The sequence below is a fragment of the Theobroma cacao genome, chromosome 4 (genome assembly GCF_000208745.1).
Source record: "Theobroma cacao cultivar B97-61/B2 chromosome 4, Criollo_cocoa_genome_V2, whole genome shotgun sequence".
In the NCBI taxonomy this organism is placed as follows: domain Eukaryota; kingdom Viridiplantae; phylum Streptophyta; class Magnoliopsida; order Malvales; family Malvaceae; genus Theobroma; species Theobroma cacao.
In genome coordinates this window covers 312,467-332,320 of record NC_030853.1, presented here as the reverse complement: position 1 = coordinate 332,320, position 19,854 = coordinate 312,467, and the positions used below count along the sequence as shown (strand labels likewise).

At 33.8% G+C, this 19,854-nt stretch overlaps 3 protein-coding genes across 7 annotated transcripts; 2 read left to right on the top strand and 1 right to left on the bottom strand.

Annotated features, from left to right (window-relative positions):
* Positions 4,438-9,317, top strand: LOC18600713 (alpha-dioxygenase 1). 4 transcript variants are annotated; one of them, XM_018120342.1, is made up of 11 exons: positions 4,438-5,064; positions 5,186-5,449; positions 5,617-5,635; positions 6,555-6,704; positions 6,786-6,919; positions 7,052-7,265; positions 7,403-7,548; positions 7,718-7,945; positions 8,150-8,352; positions 8,438-8,681; positions 8,868-9,317. In XM_018120342.1, exons 2-11 carry the CDS (start codon positions 5,358-5,360, stop codon positions 9,097-9,099), a joined length of 1,662 nt encoding a protein of 553 aa, XP_017975831.1. In that variant the 5' UTR covers positions 4,438-5,064; positions 5,186-5,357; the 3' UTR covers positions 9,100-9,317. The 4 variants fall into 4 exon arrangements, with proteins under 4 accessions (XP_017975831.1, XP_017975830.1, XP_007031390.2 ...); XM_018120341.1 differs by having other exon boundaries at positions 5,521-5,635; XM_007031328.2 differs by lacking the exon at positions 5,617-5,635 and having other exon boundaries at positions 4,438-4,595.
* On the top strand, positions 10,969-13,889 carry LOC18600712. Of its 2 annotated transcripts, none has more exons than XM_007031325.2 (2): positions 10,969-11,862; positions 13,706-13,889. In XM_007031325.2, exon 1 carries the CDS (start codon positions 11,286-11,288, stop codon positions 11,835-11,837), a length of 552 nt encoding a protein of 183 aa, XP_007031387.2. In that variant the 5' UTR covers positions 10,969-11,285; the 3' UTR covers positions 11,838-11,862; positions 13,706-13,889. The 2 variants fall into 2 exon arrangements, with proteins under 2 accessions (XP_007031387.2, XP_007031386.2); XM_007031324.2 differs by lacking the exon at positions 13,706-13,889 and adding an exon at positions 11,984-12,372.
* LOC18600711 (protein ALTERED XYLOGLUCAN 4-like) lies at positions 14,438-17,286 on the bottom strand. The gene is made up of 3 exons (XM_007031323.2): positions 16,898-17,286; positions 16,532-16,827; positions 14,438-15,394 (listed from the first exon to the last, which is right to left on the bottom strand). Exons 1-3 carry the CDS (start codon positions 17,127-17,129, stop codon positions 14,621-14,623), a joined length of 1,302 nt encoding a protein of 433 aa, XP_007031385.2. The 5' UTR covers positions 17,130-17,286; the 3' UTR covers positions 14,438-14,620.

Genomic DNA, 19,854 nt, shown 5'->3' with positions numbered 1-19,854 from the left:
CATCATACTAGTGGAGTTCGGAGGTATCTTTTCACTTAGGGAGTTTACCGATGAAACTCGCATTCGCAAGCTTTCTCGAAAAGTCCCATCATCGGGATTTATACCCGTATACAGAATATATTTATATACCATGACATTTAACAATGCAACGATGATACGTGATGCACTCGTACACTCGATATTTGTTTCTTATCTTTCACAAAATTACTACTTTTCTTTGTGTGCGTATTTATTATGAACAAATATTTTACATTTACTTATTGTTTTTTGCTTCGTTATGCATTTTGCTATATAAGTGCTTATTTATTTTACTATATGAAATTTTTTTAGAACTATATATTTTTTAGACCAAGTATTTTTTATTATCTGTAATTATTATTATTATTATTATTCATGCATATGTATTTTCTATTTTTGTATTATTATGATTAACAAATTTATTGTCATCATTAATTTTATTCTATATATATATATATATATTTTGATTAATTGGTGATTAAGTATATATGGTTTTTTATTTGTTTAAAATTAGAAACATTAAAATTTCGAATTAGGACCCTCCCATCGTACTGGTGGAGTCTTAATCGAAATCCTTAACCTAACAAAATTCACTCAGAATTGCGACTTCTCGCATTCTGAATGGGCATCCCATCATCAGTATTACCTATACATTATTCTTGTGATTTATATATTTTATATCATTTTTATTGTTATTGTTATTTATTATTATTTTCTTAATTATCATTATTATTATTATTTTCGTTTAATATTTTTATTAGTATTTTTTTCTAAAACATTATGTATTTTTTTTATTTTTATTTAAACTAAGCAAATAAGCAAATTTTTAATTAAATAGAATGGATAAGCCCTAAATAACAAGTCCAAATTCATAATAAATGGGAAAGGCTTCACCTTGCTTGGGCTAAGATGATGGCCCAAGTTATCTGGTCCGCATAGGAGCGTCCCGAGCCTGCTTTGTTGGTCCGCTGGGCTCCCTTTCGAACGACGTAGTTTAGGTGTTGATCCCTCTTAATTCTTTACTCTACTGAAACAACACCGTTTAGGCTCTAAATCTCGATATATAAGCCCCTTTTTTTTTTCTTTTCTCTCATTTTCACCCTTCATTTTCTCTCTTTAGCCGGTCACCTTCTCTACCTTCTCTCTAGAAAATTTTATTCTTTTTATTTTTTCTTTCTCTCTTTATTTCTTGGTCGCCAGATCTCTCTCCCCTCTTTCTTCTTCCTGACGTCACTCTTCTCTCTCCCTTTCCTTCACCGGCACCGTTTCTTCCTCTCTCTTTCTTCTTTTCTTTCTTTCCTTCCCCCTCTTTCTCTAATTCTTTCTTCTTCCTTTCCTCTCTCTTTCTTTGTCGGTGTCGATTTCCTTTCTTATTGTCAATCCCCTTTTGCCTTAGGTCGGTAAAGAGCCGACGACCTTTCTCTCTTTCGTGCCGCCGGTCGGATCTCCCTCTCTCACCCTTCGACGCCGCTCAGATCTGACCATCAGATCTGGGTTTGGCCGAATCGGGGCCTTTAACCCAAACTTTTTTCTTTTTTATTTTTATATTTTTTATTGTGGTTAGGATAGCTGGCTGCTAGAACACTTAGGTTTTTTTCTTTTGGTTATTGCTGTTGGATTGGATCTATTTTCTTGTTTCTGGAAAAAAAATTTTTGTTTTTGAATCGTTTTCTCTTTGGTTTTTCTCCCTGGTTTTTGGCTACGTTTTCTGGCTTTCAAAAAATCTCTCCCCCCTTTGTTTTGTAGGTCATGAATCTTTAAAAGCCAGGTTGTCCAAAAATTTGGGCAACCTGGTAATGGGGTTCTGGCACCAAGGAGTTGGTAGCCAGAACCCCCATCATTCATGGTGGTTGGGGGAAGGGATGGATGGGCGTACGCCCAACTATTCCTTTTTTTTTCTCATTATTTTATTTTATATTTTATTTATTTTATTATTATTTTTAAATGAGTGTCTACACCCATGTATGATGCAGTCCAGATAAACAAGTATAGCTAAGCAATAGAAAGAAGCAAAATATTGGAGCTTGGAGAGTGTTTGACTCCACTCTCAAGACTTATCCTCTTCCAAATCACCTTAAGTAGAAAGAGTTGAAAATGTTCAAACAAATAAATAAATGAAAAAAAATAATTTGCAGGTTCTAGGGAGAGCAAAACCAATTCAGATAAATTATCTACCCAAACCAAATGCGATTTTGATAAAACGGTTTGTTCTAATTGGTCCATTGGATCAATAAGTCCAAAATGTTTAGTCCAATTCGTTTTTTGATCGGTTCTCGGTTTTAAAATTTTTAAACCAATCTATTCAAAAAACCAAACTAATTTTTTATATATTTATATATTAATATATAAAATATTATTATATATATTAAGAAGAATTGAGAGTAAACTTAATTAATAGTGTACTTAAAATATATTAGGGTATTATACGTATATATACAAATTATAATCATAGTAATTTAATATTAGTTATATATATATATTTATTTATTTATAAATCTGTATTAATATGAAATTACAACTTATATATTTTAAATGATATAAGTTATATATTAATATTATAATATATGATAGTAAATATCCTACATATTAATATATTATAATTAATACACCTTAATAATGTTTCATAACATAAAAAGTTATGAATATATATNATAGTAAATATCCTACATATTAATATTTTATAATTATTACACTTTAGTAATGTTTCATAACATAAAAAGTTATGAATATATATATAATTGTATAAATATATTATATATACATATATTTAATTTATACATAAGCATTACTATCATTTATAATAGACATTATTTATATGATTACACTTAATAACTTTATTAGTTATCACTTTAGATTTTATAGCATATTGTTTATAATTAGTTATTATTTCTACAATCTTTGATATAAAACATTTTAACATATAATTTGTATCATTAATTATATATATATATAATAAAGTAATATATTATATATATACATATATTTATTTATACATAAGCATTACTATAATTTATAATAAATTTATTTATATGATTACATTTAATAAGTTTATTAACCATCACCTTAGATTTTATACAAACTTTAATATAAAACATTTTAACATATAAGTTATATAATTAATTTCATGTATATATAATTATGGATGAAGTTTATAAGTTTTAATATTATAATTTGTAAAAAAAAAAGTGATAAAATTTTATAACTATCCTGCAAATGATTTTTTATCTGTAAATGTGGAACCACCTAACTTTATAAAAATAAAACAGAATAATTACCACATATATGTGTGAGATGTTTAAACGAAAAGAAAACAACATGTGTAGGGCATGCTTCCACGTATGGATGATATGTTTCTAGCATTTTCGGGCATGGGAAGAAATGCCCCATGAAGCAAATAAAATTATAAAGAATAATTAAGAGGATAATTAAGCAGAACCAACAACAGCTTTAAGGGATCAAACCCATTTTTATGCCTCCATTTGGTGTCCCATTATTAAGTTAATTCAAGTATAGTTTTAATTTCTTTTTTTTTTGCTTTTTTTATCATATATATGTTTTCCCTTTTTCTCTCTTTACTACTTACTTTCCTTCCATTGCAACTTGCCTTTTACTCCAATTACATTAGCCCAATTAATTTCTACTGCGGTTTTAAAAGAATCTCATTGACAAACTTACAAATTATAGAGAGAGGGAAGTGACTTCCCTCTGCCGATGACTTGTAGGCTTCTATATGTGATTTTTTAAAAAATTTACTAGGAATTAATTGCCTAATGCAATTGGAGTAAAAGGCGCGTTGTAATTGAAAAATAATGGGTCGTGAAAGAGAAAGATGGAAGAGATATGAAAGTGAGAGAGGAAACAATTAAAACCAAATATGTTTTAATCAAATAATTAAAAATAAACACGTGGTATAGATCTAAACACGGGGTACAAACAAAAGGCAGGGGATTTGGGTTCCACCTTTAAGAGATGACAAAGACAAAACCACCATGATTGGTCCCAAAAAACATGCTAAATATGAAATTCATGATCCGTCGTTGTCAAGATATAAAAGAGAAAACTACTATAAGTAATGTATGGCCTTGACTGTATGCAACCAAATGTAGCACGTCTCCTGTCATATAATACTTTGCCCCACTTTACTTGTCTTTTTTTTATTTTTATAAAATTTAAGGGGAAAAAATTTTGATTTTAATGTATTTTATATTAAAATTTTAAAATTTTTAATAAAATTTCTGCATGATTTTTTTTTGCCAAAAAATGGAAAAAGAAACTTCAACATTTAGAAAAAATAAGAGAATTAAGTATTCAAAAAAATAAAAAAATAATTTTGAAACATCTAAAAAAATTAAATAAAGAAAATGAGAGGGAATGAGTAATATATATATATATATATTCTCTTTTTAATGATTTTGTCAATTAAGTTTAGCTCATGTAAGAAAATTCTTCCCCTAGGATAATCATAACTCTGATGTTTGTCTGCTGCAAGTAACATTAATTCAAGCACATCCAATGGATAAGCCTTTTTTTGAGTTGGGAAATATATCAGTGCATGCAACTTTCAACGCTTTTCACTTGTACGTACTTGGTTCCTGACCTGGTATTCCTCTTGTTAGGTTTAGTCAATAACCATCGGCCATGCTTGGCTAAGCCTAGGACTGACAGTCCTTTTAATGGTTTTGTCAATTAAGTTTAGCGAAGGCAAGAAATATCTTCTTCCAGAATAATCATATACAGCTTTGGTGTTTCTCTGCTGAAGAAATATTCAAGCTCATATTCCATGGATAACCTTTTTCGATTTGGGAAGTACAATCCAACTTTTCAACGCCTTTCAGCTGTCTACTTGCTTCCTAACTTTCTACCTCCCCCTAGTTTCGTCTATAAATATCGCCATGCTTCGCTATGATTTTATAGGAAACTTGGTTGTCTAAAATAGCCATGGCATTTTTTGTGTCCTCAATCAAGAGCATGCTGTACCGTTTCATCCATGAAGACTTCCATGAAGCTGTCTCTATGATGACTATACTCGATGCTTTTCTCTTCCTCGTAAAATCCATTCCTTGCTCCTCATGTCCTTACTAATTATACATTAATTTAATTATAGTTTTTGTTGTATATTAAATTCAAAACTCTTGCTTAATTAACATTTTTTTTTTGTTTTGAGAAGATTGTCCACTCGGTTGATAAGTTGGGCATATGGCATCGGTTACCAGTATTCTTAGGTCTATTTTATCTGGCAATTCGTCGGCATCTTCACCAGGAGTACAATTTGTTCAACGTTGGTAAATCTCCCTCCGGTGTGCGGTTTAATCCAGGGGATTATCCTTACAGAACAGCTGATGGAAGATATAATGAACCGTTCAATGAAGCAGCAGGCAGCCAAGGAAGCTTCTTTGGCAGGAACATTCTGCCTGTTGATCAAAAAGATAAGGTATAATTAATCCCTGTTTTTGGTTGTCATGTTATGGGGGGTTCTGCATGTTGTGGTGTTCGGAAATGCAGGTCCTTGATGCAACCGACTGCCATGGCTGATCTCAGTGTGTTGGTGGTTCAGAGCAGTTTGCATCAACTAACTAAGCATACGGTTTATCCTTTCAGACCTGTAAAGTTTAACGCGGTACTACCTTACGCAGGCTAAGCAACTTTACCGAACTAAGCATAGGGTTTATATATCCTTTTAGTTTTTCTTTTTTGTCTTTTTATTACATATGAGGAAGTTTAGGGAAAACAGTTGCATAAGCCAAAGTTGTTCTATATGGTGTGTGGCGTATGCTAGCTTGCTGTATTGCTCTTTGTCTTTCTGGTGTTGTTTCCTGTTTTTGGAGGCTTACTGCTGTTGGGTACCCTTGCGTATCTACACACAAAAACAAAAAAAAAAGTTGTTGGTGATTTAGAGCCTGTTTAACTCGACTTTTTTTTAATTTAAAAACTATTATGAAGTTCTTATGAAAAATAATAATTTTTAAAATTAAATTAAAATTATTTGGTAAATTTCTTTTTATAAGTTATAATTTCGATAAAAGTTATCATAAAGGATATTTCTTTTTTGAGAGGGTAATATTGTAATTATATTTAACAGATGAGGATATTTTTTAAATAAAAATAAAAATTTTCTTGCATTTTTAAAAGAAGAGAAGAAAAAGCTCCTCATATGAGCTTTTTCAAAAGTTATTTTTTTCAAAATTTTATTTTTTAAAAAAAAAACTACTTTTTTTTAAGAGCTTTTCAAAATTTAAGAAGTAGATAAGCTGAAAAAAAGTCAGGTCAAACAAGCACTTAATATTGAAGCTTATGACTTTATCAAATAAAAAATACTGTATTCTTTTTTTTAAAATTGAGAAAAAAAATTCAAACCTTACTCTTTGAATAGAAATATCATGCACTAATTAATAAATTAAATAATCAGATATGAAAATACTATATTTATATCACATTAAATTTACATATAATATTCTTTTTTTGGGTGCATATAATATTCTTTTTATTCATTAATTATCCTTAATTTGATATTATAATAATGATAAAACTATGTGTAGTTAATGAAGCCAGATCCAATGGTTGTTGCCACAAAACTGTTGGCACGAAGACAATACAAAGACACTGACAAGCAATTCAACATGATAGCGGCCTCTTGGATCCAGTTTATGATCCATGATTGGGTCGACCACCTGGAGGACACCAACCAGGTTAAGTATAACTATCCACAAATTCTATACATTCTTACACAAATTAATGCATAACTTACTTCTTGTACAAACTTATTGCAGATTGAGTTGATTGCACCTAAAGCAGTTGCTAGTAAATGCCCCCTCAGTTCTTTCAAATTTTACGAGACAAAGTGGTTTCCAACTTGTTCCTATGAGATCAAAACTGGCACCAAAAACATCCGTACACCTTGGTGGTAAGAACATACATATGGAGTGTAAATTGGCTTGAGCTTACCATGTATCTGGGTGTTTGTGAACCGAAACATTAATGATCATATGTCGACCTACGCCTGAAGATTTATAGCATGCATTTTCATGAATTGTAGGGATGGAAGTGCTATATATGGTAGCAATGCGGAAAGGTTACAAAAGGTAAGGACTTTCAAAGATGGAAAGTTAAAGATCTCAGAATCTGGGCTACTTGTACATGACGAGGATGGGATTCCCATAGCGGGAGATGTTCGGAACAACTGGGCTGGTGTCTCTACATTGCAGGCCCTATTCATTAAAGAGCACAATGCAGTCTGCGATGCCCTCAAGGTATTCAATCTTTGCAAATTGCTTGGTTAATAGATTATTGAATTGATATAAAAAAAATATGATATCTCTAATTAGTTTATATATTTTATGGTGTATTAACTAAACATCAATTGTAATTGTCTTTGAAATACGATTAGAAGGAATATCCCGACTTCAATGATGAAGAATTATACCGTCATGCAAGGCTGGTAACTTCTGCTGTGATTGCAAAGATCCATACTATTGACTGGACTGTGGAGCTTCTGAAAACTGATATGTTGCTTGCAGGGATGCGTGCTAACTGGTATATATCTGACGAAGCCTTTGTTTTGTTCTTCTTTTTTGACTCAATGAAGATCATTTGGCAGATATTTCAAACTGATTAAAACTCAAATCACTTTGCTTCTTTACTTGTTATAACGAAGAGTCAAGCTTTAAGGTTTAACGTATCATTTGCATTTAATATATCACAGGTATGGCCTACTGGGAAAGAAATTCAAAGACACATTTGGGCATGTTGGGAACGCCTCGTTGGGAGGTTTGGTTGGTCAAAGAAAGCCTGTTAATCATGGTGTTCCTTACTCTTTGACTGAGGAGTTTGTCAGCGTCTATCGAATGCACCCGCTTCTACCAGATTTTCTTCATCTAAGGAACATCAACGTCCCACCAGGGCCCAATAAATCTCCACCTTTGCTTGAGAAGTATGGTGTTCTTTCAGGCTGCTTCTTTTGTGCCTTATTGACTAGAGAGACATATCTCATTATGTTAAACCTGTATTAGTACAGCCTAGTCAGATGAGACATAAAAAAACAATATTGCCTTTCCCATGGCTTTTCTTGTAAATTTTTATCATGCCTTATATGTGTTATTCGCCCTAACTTTGATTTTTGCATTTGTAAATGCAGGGTTCCCATGCCAGATTTGGTAGGCCATGAAGGCGAAAAGACTTTATCACAAATTGGATTCACCAGGCAAATAGTTTCAATGGGGCATCAGGCTTGTGGTGCACTAGAGCTTTGGAACTATCCTTCCTGGCTTCGGGACCTTGTGCCGCAAGATGTTGACGGTAAAGACAGGCCTGACCATGTGGACTTGGCAGCCCTTGAAAGTGAGTTTTCACTTTTCACTTGCATTCAGTGAAATTACTGACAAGAATGACGTGAAGTTGATTTATTTTGATATCACTGATGCAGTTTATAGGGACAGGGAGAGAAAAGTGGCCCGGTATAACCAATTCCGCAGGGCTCTGCTATTGATACCAATCAATAGATGGGAAGATCTGACAGATGATACAGAGGCCATTGAAACTCTTAAGGAGGTTTATGGTGATGACGTTGAAGTGCTGGACTTGATGGTGGGCCTCATGGCAGAGAAGAAGATCAAGGGTTTTGCCATCAGTGAGACAGCTTTCATCATATTTCTACTGATGGCAACCAGGTAAATCAACCAAAAATTTAGTTATTTTCCACCTCCAATTAGCCTGAGTTTAAGAAAGAAATTATTATATAAGCTCTTCTTATCATATCAGTCGAAAGCCGAACAAATTCAAATGAATAATGCTATTAAATCAATCATGTTAGTGATAATGAAATGGGGTTTTGAATCTTGAATTGGGTGACGCAGGAGGCTTGAAGCAGATAGGTTTTTCACGAGCAATTTCAACGAGGAGACATACACAAAGAAGGGATTTGAATGGGTGAACTCTACAGAGAGCTTGAAAGATGTGCTAGAGCGTCATTACCCAGATATTACAAAGAAATGGATCAACGCCAGCTCCACCAGTGCATTCTCTGTCTGGGACTTACCTCCCAGTGCTCACAGTTGCATCCCTCTCTATCTTCGCCTTCCCTCTTGAAGCTCAGCAACTATAAAACAAAAACTCACCCTGTAATTCGTATTGGAGCTATTCCATCAGTGTTTTAATGTAAGACATCAACTTCTCCATGCTGTAAACTAAAATAACATTGTTTGTGTTTTTTCCTTCTGTATTGCTATGTATCAATAAAATTCCAATGGTTCTTGTACTAAACAATGGTAATATTTGATCAAGTCATAAATTTCACTTCAATTCAATCCCAAAGGTTTGATTTTCCTGGCTGTGGGATGTGGATGTAGCCCATGAAAGGGTTGGACCTGCCGCAATTCCAATTCAGACCTACTGTTTTAGAGGCCTGCAAGGCTGCAGCGGTAGTCCACATTTTGGGCAAGTTTCTTTTTGGAGTTTATTATAGATTATACCAAAAATTTAAATAATTAAGCCAAATGCATCATAAAAATTGAAATTTCAGCCAACAAACTTGACTGGACCTAATTTCAATAGTTGTTTTATTAAATATTCTGAGATTTATTGTATATGAAGAGAAAAGAATATTACAATTATTGTGTTTAATTTGTAACTTTTATTGTATATCTGTAATATGCTAATATTATATAATTTCTTTTTTCATAAGAGTATGCCTAGTCCAAATTCAATATCTTCAGTTTTGTTTTTTTTTTTTGTAATTAACATTTAACAGGCTTGAACAAGAGTTTATATTATATATATATATTACTAGTCAAATTATATAATTAGTTCTTATACTTTATTAAACTGGTAGATTTAATTTTTGCACAATAATTTATATAAATTAAATTTTTATAGTTTTTAAAATTGACATTGTCAGTCCAATGCATTAAAAATTTTCTGTTTTTTGTATAAATATGAAATTTGGTTGTATTTACGTGATATTTTCTTATTAATGTGATATTGAATCTATTGACACGACAATAATGATGTAATATTTCACGAATAATGCACTAAAAGTGCAATATAACTTAACTAAATAATGATATAAATTTTATAATTAGAGATTGGGAATTATCCAATATAAGCTAATGGTTTTAAATGGAATTGAAAAAGAAACAGATCAATAGTACGATTTAAGAAAAGAGTGTCGCGAGATAAAAAAAGAATTGAATTTTTGTGCTCTATAATTTAAAGTAATGAAAAAATATTATGAAATAGATTAAAAATGTTGCATCGTAATAAACACATCATCATATTTAATATCACATTAACAACAAAATACCATATCATCATAAATAACAAAAAAAATTTTAACATTATTAACAATAGGATTAATATTGTCAATTTTAGAAAGCAAAAAGATTCAACTTTTACAAATTATTGTATAAGAACTAAATATACCAATTTACTATAATACAGAAACTAATTGGATAATTTAACCTACTATTACCAAAATTACCTATCAATAATACTTCTAGGAAATATAAATAAATTGTAATTTAAATTTAAATACTACTATCTAAATATAATGAATCTAACATACATACCATTATTAGTTAAAATAACCAAAACTACATCATCATTGAAATTGGTTTTTCTTAATTTTGTTGGTTTATTTTTTCTTTAAATGTAAATATTTATTAAATTCAAATAAGACAAAAATCCAAAATTAAATTCTCCTAGAAGACAAACTAAATTTTTAATTAATTACTCCTAGTAATTAATTTCAAAAACCATATTGGAGCTTTAGCCAGAACTTCTTGTCTTTATATACTTTCCCTTCCAATTTTTTAATTTCGAAAACAAAAATCTTCCAACTTAGAACTCAGTTAAAAGTGTTTAGTATAAAGCCAAAAAGGCCAAAAGGAAAATAAAAAATTAACAAGTGCAAAAAGAAAATTACTAGACCTCTTAATTTTTTTTAATTCTTTTTAATCTTCACTGTGAAATTGCCAAAGAAAATCAGACTCTTCTCTCCATAATCCCCATACAAAGTGTTCCTCTCTCTCTATTCTGTCTCTTTGAAAACACCATAAAAATCCTTTCTTGTATCACATTTTTTCTTCTTCTTTGGCCTCTACAACGGCAAATTTAATTTGGGTACCTTTCATTTCCCATGTTCTTTCTAGGGTTTTAAGTTTTTCCCCCTTTCTGGGTCACTTCAAATTCTTCTTCAAGTTCCAATTTTCATCGTCTGGGTATTCTTAGATCTCCCTTTTAAACTCTGGGTTTCTTTTATTTTTCTCAAAGTTTCAATGTCACAAGGCTTTTCAATTGAGCTTTACTTTGATCCAGCTCTTGAAAACCAAGTCTTGAAAGCTTGGAATGTTTTGGCTCGTCGCCAAATCAGCACTCAGTTAATTGAAATTGAGTCAAGGCCTCACATTACTCTCTTTTCAAGCCCCTTTCTTGATCCTGCCAAGCTTGAATCTGCTGTAAAGTTCTTTGCTTCAAAGCAAGAACCTTTAGCTCTATCTTTTTCTTCAATTGGGACTTTCCCAAATGAAAAAAATGTTCTTTTTCTTGCACCAGCTCCAACAATGGCCCTCCTTCAGTTCCAGGCTCAGTTATGTGAGGCAGTTAAAAAAGAAGGGATTGAAATTGGAGAAGAGTTTAAAGCTGACGCTTGGATTCCTTATTGTGCTGTAGCTCAGGAAGTGCCAAAAACAAGAATGGCTGAGGCTTTTTGTGTGTTGAGAGAGTTGAAGATGCCTGTTTCTGGATACGCAATGGATATTGGACTGGTGGAGTTTTCACCTGTTCGCGAACATTTCTCATTTGGTCTTGGGAATTCAGTAGAGGCATGAGATTTGGAGGGGTCATTATGACAGTGTTAGTTTTTGTTTTCTGTTACAGTTTCAAAATGTGTTTACATGATGTGTTGCTAATGTAGGTTTTATAATTATTCATGAATGATGGATTCTTAGTTGCAGCTTAATGTGTTGTTTTACAGGTCAATTGTCTATCCTATCTTTTCCCTGCCTGCATTATTTGTTGAGAGCATGTTTAGCACTACATAACCCGATTCTATATTGAATGGAAATAAAAAGTGGGATTGGCTCAAACCTTTTATCTTCGCCTAGATGTCTTGATAATTTGAATTGTGGAACATGTAAAGAATCCCATTAATGTAAGGGGTTTTCAGTTGTTATTGTTGCATCTAATCTCTTGTATGTTAGTTTGACTTCTTACATTGATGAGGATATGTTTTACCATGGCATGACCAGATGCTATATTGGATGGGGAGGAAATATATTGGATTGGTTCAAACATTTTATTAATCTGTCATTTTGGTTTGAATGTCTGGAAACAAGTAATTGTATATATATTGAGTTCACCGTACATTCTGATTTAGATTTTGGAATTTATAAAGAGCAGATTGCCAAGTTTTCTGTCAATGTGATGGGTATTCATATGGCGCCGCTGCAGTGAATTTCTTGTATGTTAGTTTTGACTTTTTTAAGTGAGCAAATGGAATTTGATTATGTTATTTACCATTTGATAATCATAAAATCGAATGGTGGTTTTTACTGCCACAACTGAATGTTAAAGTATTTAACCAAATCATTAGAGATAATCCAGTATTCTACTTAGCAGTGTTCTTTGTTTCACAGACCTACTTATGTTTGTTATTCTACTAGTAAAATAGTATGAGATGTTGTTCATTGTCACCATTTTCTACACTTTTTTCCCTGCCTTATCCTTCTTTGCCTTGTGTCCTCAAATTTTGGAAGTGCTTAATTTGGTAAAAGTGTTTGTCGATATAATCTTCATTAGTTTCATGCTAAGCAAATTGTTTGAGACTTCCCGCTCATATGCAATCAAATTAAGAATCCTTCTTAGTTGGCCTGGGTTGCTTAAGGGATTTCTGTTTTGATGTTTAACATTAAATAAATTGGTGATTTGACCAGGTTACATCCTCCTTACTTTCTGCGGCTTAGTTTAGAATTCTGACCTTTAGGATATTGACCGTGTCTAGATCACTTCTGTGTGAAATCAGTAAACGATTTTGTCGTTCATACACATTAGTAGTTTATTAGTTTATGTCATCACTATGATGTTTGTCAACGATAGTGTCCATATTGATAAAGCCTTCTTTTTGGCCAAATAAAGATGATAAAGCCTAATTGAAGATAATAACTAGGATATGTAGCTTTTGCAAAGGTAGGCTCCTTTTTTTAAAGATTTAATGCAGGATCATTCTAATCTTGTTCAGTGTTTATCATATTTAGTTTAGATTGGATTTTAACTTACAGTGTGGAGTGGTAATGCTATGGCTAGTTGGCTACACACATGTGCCTGACGAAGTGTGGCACTTTGAGGCAGGATCCTGTGCCACGCATCTGTATGTTGACTGCTGCCATTAACACACTCTTAGTGGAAGTATTCAGATAGTGTGAAGCCACCTACAGAGTGATGCGACTTGCTATAGATGTTGTGTGGTAGTTTTAACCTTTTTTCTTGAAAGCAGGATTTCTGCCCTCACTAGGTTAATGCACACTTTTAACAAAAGCATGGTGGAATTTACTCCTGAAAAAACATACAAGTCTTAGAACTAATTTTCTGTATCTGATTGTATGGTTATCATTGTGTTTGTGTTATGCAAGTAATCAATTTACCACCATGCTTGCTGTATTTAGATAACCATTTTGGAGCCTAACTGTCTGATCTGCAGATTGTAGTTCCATCCCATCCTGAAGTGTTCTCGGGTTTTCACAAGAACTAGAATCAAGCCTCTTACATTTACTTTCCATCCAAGAGAAAAAAAAGTTCTTGCTTAATTCCTCTAAACTTGTCTTAGCATTTATCGAGGATACCCTTGTTTCATTGCAAGATTTATGTTCCGCATTTTCATGATTGAAACAATTATTCGAGTTTTTCTTTTTCTTTTCTTCTCCTGGAATTGTTTTGTAAATTGATTCTTTTCCCACCTCATCTTGGATGAGGACCACCTGGACTTTTTTTCTTTTGTTTTTGGGGGCGTCTGTTATCCTCATTTTCAAGTTCCTTTCCTGTCTTGTCTAAATGATTCTGAAATAAATAATACCCCACCACGTTTGCACATGAGTTACCAGAAGTTTTGTCATTGGATACTAACATTTCCAGGTTCCAGCTAGTTGGAGATATTAACAAGAAATCCACTTTATGATGAATGATTATGGGTTTCCTTGTCCAGTATCTCAAATCCCACCTTTGCTTTTCCCTCCTCTTATTGGGTCCCAGCACAATAGAGAACCAGGAAAATCTCTTAATTTTGTGTGCTTGCAGAATGTCAAATTTCATCAAGTAGGAAAAATGCCACTGTTGTTTGAAGCTGATAGTTTTCTATGTAAGAGGATTGAATATTGCTGCATCTTTTATCATCTCTTTCTCTGTGTTTATCATTATTATTATAAATATTAGGCTATGCAGGATCAATGATATTTGCTATTACAGGGAAAACATATGTCAATTTATTGTATTAACAATAAAAAAAATTCCATCTGTTGGCCATAAAAAATATATGCCCAGGGAGAGAAAAAATCGAGGACAATTATTAAGATGTAAATATGTATGGTATAAGATTCTAACTAATCGACCTGGCCCTTAACTAAGAAACTAATGCAGCTTCCCTTCGCAGAACCGCCATCAGAAAATCATTCCATACATCGATCGGACCTGGCAAGCACCAGTGAACACAGTCATTGTAACCCCTCATCCATTTGTTTCCCCAGTATTGGCCAGGGTGCCCATCAGGTCTCATGAGCATAGCCCTGGTGACATCCAAAACTCCAAACCTCTTCCCTCTCTTATCTCCTTCTATTCTCGCCTTTTCGATCTCCTCCATTTGCAAGCTCCTCAGTTCCCATTCATTACTACTCAAGTTGATCTCTCCTTCACTTAAAGGACTTGTTCTGTTGCAGCTTCCTCCGGTGTTCCAAGTCCCATTCTCAAAATGAGCTGGTGAAAATGTCCTGGCGAGGGTAACCCTCACCTTGCATTTCTTGCAGCGGTTAATATGACTTAATGCAGATCGAAAGGCCATCTTGAGCGCGAAGCCCACCCCATAATCCGTCACATTTGGAGTATTGCAATATACGCATCCAACAACCCCAGTGGCATCATGTAGGTAAATCGGTCGGAAGAACCAATGTGCATCTGAGATGATAACGTAGTCTAGAGCAGGAAGATCTCTGCTCCATTCTTTATCAATTTTGTCAAGGTGCAAGTCAAAAATGCCAGATGATGAACCATTGACCACTCTTTCCTCACCAGCTACAAGGAATTTGGTCCAAAGGATCATGAGAGTGAAGTCATGATCAGGAAAGTACCATATACGCTTCCTGTCTTCTGAATCCTTGTACTGATCTTTGGGAGTTTCTACCTACAAAACATTGCAGTTCAAGATCAAAGAAAAACTTTTTAAACTTTTATCCACATTAGAAAACGGGCAAATTAATTTTTTTCTTTAAAAAAAAGAAAACAGGCAAATTGAAACGGTAGAAGTAAAAGGGTGCAGTAAAAACTGGGGAACAATGCTGTTCTGTTCTTATCCAGGGAATAAGAATGAAAGAAATAAATTAACAAACAAAGAATATTTAAAAAAAAAAAAGGCCAAGAACTAAAGTTGACCTGCATATAACCTTAACATGTCCAAGTCAACCCTTTCTCTTGTTGAAAAAATATTAAATAAATGAAACCTACTCAATCTCTTTGGTCAAAGATTTACATGTAAGACTTCAATTATGGACCTGAAAATATAATTTTAATAAGTCTTTCAGAATGCTGAAGAACCTGGCAATAATTCAGTATTTGCACGGACCTGTCGCATGTGAAAAATAGTATTTTCATAATGGAAAACTATATTAATTAACTAAATTGGCGGTGTTTGTTCACTGACTTTGTCTGCTGAAACAGCATTTTTAGCCATTTGACAAGGACGCTGTTTATCATTCTGACTTCGAAACGAACTAAATTCTCTGAATGGCCGTGAAGTTTGCCAGTTTTGTTGCCCTCGGCCAAATTCATTCAAAACTGTTTCAATGTAGTGAATAGTAACTATTTGGTAAGTCATAAATGCAGTAATTAATCTATCAAAAACTAGAGGATCAAGCCTGGTTTTTCTGTGGTCCACAGTAATTAACTCTGAATATGCAATTTTGCTGCAAATTTGACAGAAACTAGGTAACACTAATTAACTCTAAATCCCCACTGAACTTCTTCAGCCTTTTGATTTGATATTGAATTCCATGGAAGTAAATTTATTTCTCTTCCAAAGATAGCAAAATAATACAAGGTAATGCCAACCCCAGAAGCAATTGCTTTACCATATTTGGTAGTACTAATTAAAATTGCTAGACATGTGAAGGAATCACACCTCAATCAGGGCACGCAAGGGATAATGGAATCAGGATAAAACCAACCAGCAGTGCTGGAACTTTTGTGTTCCAGGGCAATTTATCACCAGAATAGTGTGAAAACGATGGTGCCTAACTAAGAACAGGAAGTTCTGAAAACTAACCTTTGACAGGAGACACAGAAGGGACTCCATGTGGTTCCTGGCAACTGAGTCACCAACAAACGCAAGTTTCTTTCCTTGAACAAATTCTAGGAATGTCTTAGGATCAAACCTTGGAAGATCACATTGGTCTGGTTTCCATCTCCAATTCAGAAAATCTGTGTCTTCCCTTCCATGGTGGAAGCAATTCTTTGATGTAGGAATTGTGGTGCAACTTGAGTTTGTATATTGAGACCCTTGCAGGTCAGGTATCCAATGACCCTTAAACAAGTCACAGTTCAAAATCTCATCATCATCACCTAAAACAGCAAAAACAAAAATCAGAATCACACAATTTTATAAGGAGAAGAGAGGAGGAGATTGAATTACCTTGAAAGGTAGTATTAGGAGGTCTGATCAAGGCAAGCCTTTGATCAAGGTCACGTTTGGACATGGCCTTTAAAGGGTTTGGGGAATAGAGAATGAAGAGTATGAATATGACAGTTACAACAAGAGAAGACAAGAAGAATGGAGGGAGCATCCCCATGTTGAGGCATCTCTCTTTTTTATTATACTGATGTAGTTTATCTTGGAAGAAAGGGGAAGAAGAAGAAGACTTCATGTTTTATTTCTCCATGTAGCACCAAATAAAAGAGAAAGAGAAGGAAGAAGGAAAGGACAGAGAGAGAAGGGTTTTTGGAGATTTTATGAGTTGAATGTCTGAAAAAGATAGTGAGTTAAATTTTCTTTTCTATTCTTTCCTTTCCAAATGATGAAGAGGTGGAGGGAGGTAGGGAGATTCTAATTTGGAAAAATAAAATAAAAGTAACTGCCCCTCATTCATTAGCTAGATTATAATTTTTTGTGTGGTAGTTGTATTCCTCTGATAGGAGGGTCAAAAAGATACTGCCTTTGATGGGAGGGAAAACGCTAGCCGGCTGCTCTTAAACGTGGCACAGCATGATGGGGGGGGAGAGTACATGTGAATTTGTCTAGTGGGGTCTTCATTGTTTAACCTGATTTCCCGGCGCAAATCCCTTGAAGATTTTGGGAGAAAGACACCATTCAAATTTGTCTTGGGCACTCTCCATTTGCTCCTATTTCTACCATCTGTTAACAACAGGCACCAACCCTCCATGAGCAAAGACCAAGAAATGTCTTATTATGGCCAATTTCTCCATGGAAAGTCCAAAAAAGTTTTGTATTCATCATGTGCCAAGCTTATTTATAGATACTACAAAAGAATGTGGACAAGTGCACTTTGATGACAGGAAAAGTCATCCAATCGTGCTTCCAACCATATTAAATTAATGACACAAAAAGAATTAGAAAGGGTCTTATCTTAGCAACGCATTTATACTAAAGTGATCATCTTTAAAGTTGGTTCTTGCACTTTTTTTCCTTTTCTCCATTCAAAAATTTCATCATAATTAGTTTCACCAATGGAAATGGCATACGTTAGGGGGGAAGAAAAGGGCATAACAATCGGAATAAGAGAGTTACTGAAATGATTTTACCAATTACTTCTTCTTTGTACTTGAATGTGCTTTGGTTCTTAGGGGGAGGAAAGAAGAAAGGATTTGAATTATTAGTCCATATACTGTCTATGGGCCCGAAAGTAGGGAAGAGCCAAAACTATCATTCATTCAAGAATGGTCACTTCTTTACCGACATTCTTTTAATTAAGGCCAACTGAGGCTTTATAAAGTGATTTGCAAGATCAAAGTGAATCTCTTTTAAAAGAGGAGAATTAACAAAAAAGAGTATATTAATCAGAGTGCATCAGATAAATTGAATTATTTCTAGAAAAATTGATGAACAGCTCCATGAAATAACACTATAAATGCTTAGACGAATTGTTATTATTATATCTTTATGTCATTTTCACCAAAAGTGAATTGCAATGTAGAACTGTGTGCTGATAGTTGTTGTTCATCTCCCCTCACAAAAGAATGGTGGCTTTCATTATACCTTCATCACTGTTACGGCTCTGAATTCACTTGCCCTTGTCTGCCGGGACAGTTAAAGTTTACAAGTAATTACCATTATTGTCTTGGTTTGTGTTATTTGCTAAGTTTTGCTTCACAGAACTCACAAGTTTAGGTGACAACTAAACACAGTTTGTGTCTCATGCCCTAACAAAACTAAGGCCGAGAGAGAATCTGAGGTCCATCTCATTGCTTGACCTAAAGTCAAGCAAGTAGACAGCTGTGTTTTTTTGTACAACAAAATGAGCACATAAATTGGGATTGTCAAACAAGTTATCTAGGAGCAGACAAACCATCAAGGTCACATCATAGATTTTTCTCCTCCACTTATCAAAAGAAATTTGTCAGACAAGCTCCATATCCTTCCCTCTTAAGTTTAACCATAGCTTTTCATTTTTATGTATAGTAGTAAAATGGAAATCCACTAACTTTTAGTGACGCTGACAAAGGAATATAGCATATCTTGCTGTAAGACACTTTTTGACAGCACCCCCCACTCGCCTGGAAAAAGTTTCCAGGTACAAACTATTTTCACAAAAAGAAAAGCACATGGCCATTGCTGTTGCAGTTGAGTTAAGGGGAGTTGAAGTACACTGAATGAGAAATTTGCAATAATTTTACACCCCTATTCACATGACCTAGACAGAATGTACTGAACTATTCACATGGACATATAACATCTGCTATATATGGGACTCAATATAAATACTATTTTTAAAAAAAAAAAGCAAATGGAGATTTCATTGATAAGAATGGGAAGAGAGCTTCCCTTTTACAGAATCCATGACAGGCTTCCAAAAACAAAGACCAAAAAGAATATTGGTTAATATGTTCATGCCAAGCAGGGTATACTTTCCCAATACACCCATTCACAGTCATGGATCAAAAAACTAAAAATCAGAACCTATCAGAATTCACACAAAATACACAAGATAATCCTACCCAAACCAGTACCAGGGAGGCTAGAAATATGATTCAGGAACTAGAACAAATTTGATACTTTAAGCCATTAGACCAACCATCATAAAGCTTCCTCTTTTGAGGCCACAAATCCTCACTGCAGTGGAAAGGAAAGTCAGCCTCATCCAGGCCCCACCTCACGGTCAGTAGCACATCTCACCCCCAGAAGCGTCCACTAATTCTTCATTGGCAAGAAGCACAAGGAGACCCTTACCCGGAAGGAGAACCAAAACTTACCGGGGTTGGTATATTTCGACAAGGTCAATTTCTCTGCCCACTCCCTCCTTAGCAAGGAGATCAGCTTTCTTATTGCCTTCCCTCAGCGTATGTCTTATCCTCCAGTCATTCACTCTTTTTTTTTAGAATTTCAATGTGCAGCATCCATTTTCTCAGTTTCCA

What these genes read in the sequence shown, in the direction of transcription:
- LOC18600713 (XM_007031326.2), top strand. Translation starts at nt 4,957, where the DNA reads ATGGCATTTTTTGTGTCCTCAATCAAGAGCATGCTGTACCGTTTCATC. An exon ending in TCTCCACCTTTGCTTGAGAA is followed by an intron (nt 7,946 to 8,149) that starts GTATGGTGTTCT and finishes TTGTAAATGCAG; the next exon opens with GGTTCCCATGCCAGATTTGG. An exon ending in GGACTTGGCAGCCCTTGAAA is followed by an intron (nt 8,353 to 8,437) that starts GTGAGTTTTCAC and finishes TCACTGATGCAG; the next exon opens with TTTATAGGGACAGGGAGAGA.
- LOC18600712 (XM_007031325.2), top strand. Translation starts at nt 11,286, where the DNA reads ATGTCACAAGGCTTTTCAATTGAGCTTTACTTTGATCCAGCTCTTGAA.
- LOC18600711 (XM_007031323.2), bottom strand. Translation starts at nt 17,129, where the DNA reads ATGAAGTCTTCTTCTTCTTCCCCTTTCTTCCAAGATAAACTACATCAG. An exon ending in TCCTAATACTACCTTTCAAG is followed by an intron (nt 16,828 to 16,897) that starts GTAATTCAATCT and finishes TTGCTGTTTTAG; the next exon opens with GTGATGATGATGAGATTTTG. An exon ending in TTCTGTGTCTCCTGTCAAAG is followed by an intron (nt 15,395 to 16,531) that starts GTTAGTTTTCAG and finishes AATGTTTTGTAG; the next exon opens with GTAGAAACTCCCAAAGATCA.